General features: G+C 37.0%; 1 protein-coding gene across 2 annotated transcripts; it reads right to left on the bottom strand.

Annotated features, from left to right (window-relative positions):
* Nucleotides 1-1,611: 1,611 nt before the first annotated feature.
* On the bottom strand, nucleotides 1,612-7,952 carry hikeshi (heat shock protein nuclear import factor hikeshi). Of its 2 annotated transcripts, XR_014530351.1 has the most exons (6): nucleotides 7,668-7,952; nucleotides 7,261-7,498; nucleotides 3,640-3,791; nucleotides 3,409-3,527; nucleotides 1,729-2,113; nucleotides 1,612-1,659 (listed from the first exon to the last, which is right to left on the bottom strand). XR_014530351.1 is itself a non-coding variant. In XM_083521982.1 (5 exons), the coding sequence occupies exons 1-5, from the start codon at nucleotides 7,695-7,697 to the stop codon at nucleotides 2,059-2,061; spliced, it is 594 nt and encodes a 197-aa protein (XP_083378108.1). In that variant the 5' UTR covers nucleotides 7,698-7,952; the 3' UTR covers nucleotides 1,612-2,058. The 2 variants fall into 2 exon arrangements, 1 of the variants encoding a protein (XP_083378108.1); XM_083521982.1 differs by having other exon boundaries at nucleotides 1,612-2,113.
* Between the last annotated feature and the right edge of the window lie 1,456 nt (nucleotides 7,953-9,408).

Raw genomic sequence — 9,408 nt, 5'->3', positions numbered from 1 at the left:
AATGACACAAACTTTGAGAGTGAAGTATTTAAGCTACTAGGAAACCTAAACTAAACTCCAGAGTAAAGTGGATTGCTTTGTGGCCCTGATCAACCAGTACAGCATGGCAGATTACCTGAGCACAATGTCTGATCCAAAGCCTGAGACACACCTTGACAAACTACACACTCAGTAAGAACGGTCTGGCCGTGGAGATGTGGCGAGAAATTCCAGGCTGCCTAGAAAGCAGAAACTGTGCCAGGAGAGTATAGTGAATACAGTAGGGACAGAGCTACAGTTCCTCACTGAATGCACTACATACAACCACATTTAAACCAAATATTTATCAAAATGAAACAAATCATCCCTAACTTTAACCGTGTCTCAGTTCCAAACTGCCCCACCTACTGGGGAAACACAGAAATAGCTGCACACACAAAATCATACACTTGCACCCATACACACATATACACACGAACATATGTGATTTTATAACATTTTTAGAATAAAAAAAAAAAACTTTTTATTAAAAATACTTATGTATTTTAATTATTCTGGCTTTATTCTTAACTCGTTTTTATTAATATGTGTATAGTTATCTGTCTGTTTGTTCTAAAACTCTGTAACCAAACTTTGGTATAGAAAAAAAGAGTGAGAAAGAGAGTGTATTGAAAATGTATTTACAGCCTATCAGCACAAACTATTGTAGGTTATTGCTTACCCTATTCCAGAATCCTTTTCTCTCAGCAATTACATATACTGCCAACTTTTTGTGCATTAGTTTGTTTGACACATTGCAACGAGTTCATTTGCAGCCTTTTGCAAAAAAAAGCCCTTAGTTCACTTCAGCATCCTCAGCATTCATCTTCCCTCCTCCTCATCATGGTCCAAGAAAAATGTTCATACTCAGCAGGGGTTTGGGAAAAATTGCTTTGGAACAAACCAGTTGTTTTTCTAAGCTCCTCTGACAGCCTTAACCTCGAGAAATTATCAACATCGTTACAATACGAGAACATTGAGCAATTCTAAAAAAAAAATAAAATCAAACGAACCCTAATACCAAATGTGAATCTTCATTACTCTGGCATGATTGGTGTTGATGGAAAGGCTGGTTTGAGAATTTCAGAAATTGGGGATTTTTACACAACAGTTTGCACAAAGTGGTGAATTAAAAAAAAGGAGGAATAAGCTAACGCAAATAATTACTCTGTACTGAGTCTCAAAACATAAAACACTTCGAAACTTAAGGCAGATGAGCCACACTAGCAGAAGATGTGTGTGGTGTGGTTTCCATTCCTGTCAGCAAAGATCAGGCTCAACAAAAGTGGATAATTGAAAGTAAACGAAAGATCAGGTTGTTTCTAGTCTTGAACTGTTGATTAAAGTATCTGAGGCTGTTGGACATTGACAATTTTATTCATTGCAACTGTTGCTACTTGGGCGTTTGATAAAAAAAAAAAACGATGAGCATGCATTCCTAATGAAGTAGCAAACGAACATGTAGGTGCTCTTCTCTTCCTTTTAGAATCTCTTGACTAATAAACTGCTCTAAGCATTAAATATTATCAACTTATTACATTTTCAAAACAGACATTTTGTGGTCAACTTTTAAAAAAAATGAACAGACTAGAATCGAGAACAAAACATTTTACTTTCAGTCACTTTCATTACAACAAAAGCCTTTATCAAACACCCCAAAAAAAGGGAAAAAAAAAAAATCTTTTTCCCCTCAAAGCTTTTGTCATAGACATGAAGCAATATAACCCCCTTTTTGACACCATTTTTATAGCCACATCAATCATTGGGTAGGAAAATTCTGTAACTCATCCTCAGCTGGCGAAACCAGAAAAGAACTGGTCAGTATCGACTGCATTAAAAACATTTTCAGTAATACTGTATTGATTGCTGTTTCATGACATAAAAAAGAAACTATAAAATACATGATATATACTAATTTTTGGCATGAGATTCCTAAGTTTCAAGAACTTAAGGACTTGTTTTAAGTGAGCCAGATGAGAATATAAATTCATAATTTTCTGCTCCGCTGATTAAAATTTACAGTCTAGTTAATAAACCATGTCATGTCTTCCAGAAGTTTGGATTCTGCAACATTCGTCTCTGGAAGTTTTCATACCTAGACAGATTGGACAAAAACACAAATAACACAATCAAGGTCACTGATTTTTCACAATCAACACGTTGCATTTACAGTATTTTGGCCGAAAAGCATAACCAGAGCAACTTCCAACTACTATCTCAATTATACAACTGAGTAGTTGAGGGTTAGGAGCCTTGCTCAAGGGCCCAGCAGGAGGCAGCTTGGTGGGGTTCAAACTCATGACCTCCTGATTCAAATCCAATGCCTTAACTACTTAGCACTTCTTTAAATACCTGGAAATGACCAAACTACTGAATTAGTGACCTGGAATTGCACTATACATACAGAATATAAACCTAATTTATAATCACAAAACACTATTTAAATGTGCATATTTGAATGCACACACACACACACACACACACACACACACACACACACACACACACACACACACAATAAATATATATATTTTAACAAAGCAGTTAGATTTTCTGGCCCCTTGCGATTTTCTTTTTCACTGATTGCAATCTACTACATAATATAATATACTATACAAAAGTAAACATTTTTGCAACATGTTTAAGTTTTTCATATATAATAGGTTTTATGTAATGTGCAATAATGTGTGAATTTGTATGTGCCTTCAGAGAGACTTTCCTATCACTGGGTAGAGCTTCTAGTTTTCAGTACATAACGTTCAAAACATCATTCATTTCAATCTCATATGCAAAGTACACCATCTAATGGTTGATATAATACCACACAATAAAGAAACCAATACATTTTGTTACCTACATTACTGGGTTAACAGTAGAGTTGGGTTAAAAAATATCTACCATTTGTTCTACATTACCTGGACAAATGTAATATAAGATTTGTGTGTGCTTTCTGAACATCCTAATCCACATTTAGTCCCCAGGTGCTGATTGATTCGCTCTACTGGGAAGATGTTTTAACAGATTTTGGAGTGTGTTTGTGGAGATTTGTGATCATTCAGCTACGAAGTCAGTTAGTAAAGTCAGGTACTGATATAGGTGTAGAGAGGAGGCCTGGGGTTCAATAAGATGTTCAGTAGGTTTAAGGTCAGAAATCTTCCACTCCAAATACCATATAGACCATATCTTTAGGGAGCTGGCTTTGTGCACAATGGCATTGCAATCCCAGGTTTGGGTCTTGGAGAAAATTTAATGCCACCGCATCCACATCCTATACAATTGTGTGCATCTAACTTTGTGGTAACAGTCTGTTATTACCACATATGACAGGAAAAGGCAGATGTCCTCAGAGGTTAGTCAATATAATGATTCCTAAGCTTAAAAAAAACTCACCATTTAAGGATGGAGCTGGCTGGAACATACATTTCCGAGGGGTTTGGAGTCATCTGAGCTTGTGACAGAGCAAAAGAGGAGGTGAAGTTGTACAGGCTCTCCAACATCTTCTGAGTGAACTATCCGAAGAAATACATAGAACTTAATCAAGACAAGACTTTTTTTTGCTTTAGATTAAAAACACAAAAAAAACCCACAAATTCTACAGATTGGTAGACTTGTGTGGGCCACCTGTGTAAAGGAATCCATAGTGGAGACGGTCGCATTGGAAACAGGGGTTTGTTGAGCGAGCTGGTCCAGGGGTTCAATGGAAACTCCGAGCTGAGCCACTGAAGCCGCCTGTGGGGCAGCCATCATCCCGAAAGGGTGAGTTCCACCTTCCCCTTTGAAAGACAAGGATTAGCTGTACTTTAAAAGTGATCTTATTTTTGGCTTTTACAGGCAACACATATATTAATATTCACTGTCTAAAAACTTTTTATATTATGTAATTAATGAGCATTTGATAGTTAACCAGAAATAGAGATAAACTCAGCATGTATCTACATCATCAGTAGTGATGCACATTAATCGCTCATAATTCTTTCTTTTTTTTATATTTTTATTGCAGATAATCGTAATTTTTTAAACGATCGCAGAGAAAAAAAGTTGGGTTTTTTTTATGCCTATTTAGCTTTTTAAGTAATTTCGTAACTACACAGAGCAGTCACATATTAATCAGTCAACAACAACGGCTAACGGAGGAGCAGAAGAACTTGAAAAAAAGCACGCAGGTGAGCATTTTCATGCTGTAACCTTTCTTGTAATTATTGGAAAGCAAATTACATTTGTCCCCCACCCTTTTTTTCCTCTCTCTCCTGGAAAACGATCCAATCAGTGACTCAAAAACCATAAAGTGATCCAAAACCCGTGAGTTTTGTGATCTGTTGAACCACTACTCTCGACTCCATTTTACATAAGAACCTCACACACACACACACACACACACACACACACACACACACACACACACACACACACACACACATCATTGTAGGTTATCAGCCTTGTAGTCACAATTGTATTTTCCATCCAATGCGAATGATCAATTTTTCGTCTTTTTCAGCAATAAAACTGTTGTTCATTTTTTATTTTATTTTTTTTACACTCTATGCACCTTGTTCCGTTGTTAATGACATTTCGTTCTTTTGTATACTGTGTATAAGGAAGAATAAAGAAGAATGACAATAAAACCTGATTTTTCAGGTCTCTGAAAACAGCTTTCTGGTCTTTGTCTTGGTTTATCCAAATGGAATCAGGAAAGGAGGAAAAACCCAGGACTCCAAACACGGATAAATATTCAGACATATTAATCATATAAATTGACTGGGCAACAAGAAACACCTGTCAGTAACATGTTTTGATATTTCTCATCACTTGAAAAATCTGTGAAATCTTTTTAGATGCCAATATAATGAGAAAATTTAATTCTGATCTATTGTCACTTTTTTTTTTTTTTTTATCCAGAACTGAAACCCAAACACCTTCTGTGAAAACAAAAGACACACACATGCAAAGAAAGGAGCTATAGGAGAGCTCTCAAAACTGTTACTTCAGCATATAATGACATTTTAGGGACATTACGATTTCCCTTCACTGGATTAAAAGGCTGATTGTGGGCGTGTCAGCGGACAATGTCCGCGCATGCTTGGTCAGGTGTCTGACTTTTGGCTACGCATTTTGCATTTGTGTGTCTTTACATAGTCAAGTACGCTTTTATCGTCATTCCAACCATATACAGAACAGCACACACATGAAAAAATTTACTTCAGGACCATACATAAGTCAACACAAATTTACAAAAAGTCACACAAAACTAACTGGGAGACGTCATAAAGATGCACGTGTGTGACATTTAGTGCAATAAAAATAAATGACAGGAAAACAAAAGACAAAGTGTGAAAGTGTTAGTGCAAACTATTATCTATATAATAATAAAAATACTGTAAATATAAACACAATGTTTTAGCAGCGATTCGTGCAGAACGTGTCTTAGTCCAGTAACTTTGTATTATGTAGTCAAATGGTACGGAAAGAAATGTTACGCATCATTACATGGGTTTCGCCTTCATTCAGAGTAAATTTTTTTTTTTTATATAATTTCTACTATTGATCCTATAGATATTTTGGGGAAAGTGAGGAAATTGTAGCTCAGTAATTAAGGCTCTGGGTTACTGATCGAAAGCCCCAGTATGATCAAGCTGACACTCCTGAGCTCAGGTGCAACACTCTTAATTCTCTGTACTGTAGGGGGCGCTGTGTCATGAATTTCTCTGCACTTTGGGAAAGAATTTCACTGTGCAGCCATGTACAGCAACAAAAGGAAGCCTTGTCCTCTCAGGAAAATCCTGGGCCTGTAAATTGCCTCACAGTACAACACTGCATTGTGTTTTCTGATTATTTGCTTCAATTATCGAAATGAATACATTTTTTCTCTACTAATCAGAATCATATTTATTGCCAAGCATCATGGGTTGCATGTACAAAGAATTCGTCATGGTGTGCTGTGCTATATGGGGAAAAAAGGGGAATAATAAAAAAGATAAAGATATTAACTATAAAGTGTGTGTGGTGTGTAAAGTGAGGAAGTGCAATAAATATTTTTTTTCCCGAATAAGTCCAGGGTGCAGGGTTGCAATATAGTGGTCCTTGTTGATTATGTTAATGTAATATATATGAAATCAGTAGGAAGTAAATGTAATTCTTTACAGTACTCATGTTTGTAATCTAGCATACCAGTGTAGACTTATTCAATAATAGAGACTCAAAGCAGCTTTTGTACGTCACTCTGGATGAGGTCGTTTGCTAAATGCTGTAAATGTAAATAGCTTTCTTAAGTACCTGTACTGAAGCATTTTAATTTAAAACTACATTTTATTATTTATATTCACGACATCTGGCAGATGTACTTATCCAGAGCGACTTACATATATCTCATTTATACAACTGAGCAGGTCTGGGGTTAAGGGCCTTGCTCAAGGGCCCAGGAGTTGCAGCAGCTTGATATGGCAGGGATTTGAACTCACAACCTTCAGATCCAAAGGTCAACTCCTTCACCAAATTTTGCGATATCAGTTTTTGCTTTTTTTTTGTATGAGTGAATTGAAAACTGGTCAAACACGCAGCGATCCACCAATCGAGCGAGCGCTCTGTTTTGAACTGGTTTTGATTGCCGCTTGGTGTATCTACTGATCACCAACATACAGTTCAGCATCAGTTCAACAGTGAACAGAACATTTAGAGAAGAATAAATGAAGGAAGAATCTCCTGACTCGAAATCGCCACAACACCAGTGGCCTTGTTTGCACGATTTTTTAAGTAGTAATAAGGTTTTGGGCTCGTGATCATTTTAATTGATATCAAATCAGTGTTTGGCTCATTCATATCATTCGATTAATAGATCGGTGTGTTGAGAGGAACTGGATTTTCACATAAACTGAGTTGATTAGGTGAAGGGTCTTGTGACAAAATGATATTAGGAACATTAGAGCCATAATAAATCAGAACTTTGGATACTTACGTTCATTTAAAGGCAAATACTTTTGTACTTCAAGTGGAAGTTTCAAGGGAGCACTTTTACCGCAGTCATATTTTATTTAATGTAGATATACTTTACATGGTTTGCATACTTCATCCACCACTGTATAAAGTAAAGTGTGAGGTTTACATTACTGTAATAATAAAGCATACGTTATTAATAGTAATTGCCCCTTGACCCCTGATCAATGCCTCGCTCAGGTCAGATATCGATCATAACAATCGATTAATAGTTTAATAATTAATCGATTATTAATCGATTAATAATTAACTTACCAGATTTTAAGCCAGAGATTTTAAAAATGACACTTGGCTTTTCGTTGGTGATGAACCCCAGCAGCTGCCACACCTGGCCCACACTGAGGTCGGGGAAGGAGAAGTAAACAGCACCTCCCATGCCAGCAGGGAAAGGCACAGTGCCCAGCATGAACACCACCACGTGGTTGACGTTCTCATAATCCGGCAGGTTGAACACAAACTTATCTTCAGCGACCTGCTGGGCGTCGGTCTGGACCTTCAGTGGCCAAGTGACGTCATAATCATGATTTGAGGTCACAATGAGGATACATTGCACAACACTACACTACACTGCACTGTATAGAGATCTACTGCACTGTTTACTTTATTTTATCCATGTAAACACGTTGTACTGATGACGCTAAAAGATCAACACCGATACTCACCAACCTGCCTGCGACTAAACACCCAAACATGATCAGATGTCAGTCTGAGCCACAGGGTTGTGTTGCTTTATTCAGTGGTTTTTCTTCCAAACCCAAAACAAATGCACAAAAATCCTCCTAAACTGAGAGCTCGTCTGCCCACGCAGAGATAAACATCATATCCAGTCTGATGAGTCCAAAAGCAGAAGATCGCATCAGACTTCAGATGATTTTACTGCTGCTAGAAACTTCGAAAAGTGGGCAGTCCTCCACCTGGAGCTGGAAGCTGGAACAACTGCTGTAACCTCTGACCCCGGAAATAAAATACGGAAAAGGCGTGACTGGTGGTCACATGTAGATGCGCGCGCACACACAAACACAGTCGTTTTAGTTTTCAGTCAAAACAAAATTGTTCGCTGAGACCGATTTATTTTTATCCCACGAGAAGAATAAAAAATATTAAATAATAATAATATTTATGATAATAATTCATAAATAATTCATAACAATTGCAACAGCAATCGTTTTAACTATATATATATATATATATATATTTACCTGCTATATATAAATCAATCATATTCATAATAAACATATAGAAAATTTATAATTTGACTATAAATGCAACTAGCAGGCCAAGCATTTCACCCCTTTGACCTTCAGTGGTGTTTAACCCGAATCAATCCACCTCTTAATACTATCATGACATCCCAGCTATAGAAACCATTCATATTATAGAGAAAAACAATGAGCTGTATCACAGTCTCTTATAGTGTAAATGGATGCCATTACTAAAGCAAGAGAACCGATAAACACAATTCAACAAGTTTCCTTTCACTGCAGCCAACAGATGCACCACCCGCATACATCATCTCTAGCAGAAGCATCAATCTTAACCTCGTAAAATGACCCTGCATGTTTTCAGTGCATTGCGGTTTTTCATGGGGATTTGAAATAAAGGGAAATTGTGTGTATTTGTGCAAATTCTGCAAAAAAAGAAAAAAAATCAAAAGGATAAAGGGTTCATGAAAAACTGATTTGACTGTTTTGGCCAACCTTTCCTCACAATGTCTAAATTTTCTTGAAAAGTCCTTGTAAGTGGAATCAAATCAATTTCTTCTCTGTCAGCCACTGCAGAATAAAAAAAACGATTAACCAATATGTCTGAGCTTGTGCAGTTTGCTACAAACGTGGTTTGCAAGCTCTGATTAGTGACCTCTCTGACTATTCATTCAAAGGATGTGAAAATGCCAATGCTATTGTATTTACGCCTGCTAGACAGCCCCGGTGCCAGCAAATCGCAATCTGATTGGTTGTTGTCATGTATTCTCAGCTACAGCGCCCCACACTGTTAATTCTGAAGGCCTCAAGGCATATTTCTTTGACCCTGGCAACACATAAAGAAAGAAAGGTGCTTTATACATGTCACATATACTTTACAGCAGTGGTCCCCAAACTTTTTTGCGCCCGGCTTAATGTCAGACAATATTTTCAAGGACCGGCCTTTAAGGTGTGGTTGATAAATACAACAAAATAAAATGATACGACCATAAAAACTGGTATTTTCTAAATATAATAATAAACATAAATCCACTGTGGTGTTTTTTGAAAATTTTTCTAGCTTGGGGGTTTCAATTTAACGGTAATGTTTTATGTGTTAGCGGCCGGAGCAGCCCATTTAAGAAGGTTGAGGATGGAGGTAAGACATGTGACCGAGGCGTATTGACATGCATCAAGAGAGAATCCGGTCATTTTCCAAAAT

The sequence above is a fragment of the Silurus aristotelis genome (genome assembly GCF_946808225.1).
Source record: "Silurus aristotelis genome assembly, chromosome: 20".
Taxonomy (NCBI): domain Eukaryota; kingdom Metazoa; phylum Chordata; class Actinopteri; order Siluriformes; family Siluridae; genus Silurus; species Silurus aristotelis.
The sequence above is the reverse complement of the archived record's forward strand: the minus strand, read 5'-3'. Positions and strand labels throughout refer to the sequence as shown.

What these genes read in the sequence shown, in the direction of transcription:
- hikeshi (XM_083521982.1), bottom strand. Translation starts at nt 7,697, where the DNA reads ATGTTTGGGTGTTTAGTCGCAGGCAGGTTG. An exon ending in CTATGGATTCCTTTACACAG is followed by an intron (nt 3,528 to 3,639) that starts GTGGCCCACACA and finishes TTCTTCGGATAG; the next exon opens with TTCACTCAGAAGATGTTGGA. An exon ending in GCCAGCTCCATCCTTAAATG is followed by an intron (nt 2,114 to 3,408) that starts GTGAGTTTTTTT and finishes CAATCTGTCTAG; the next exon opens with GTATGAAAACTTCCAGAGAC.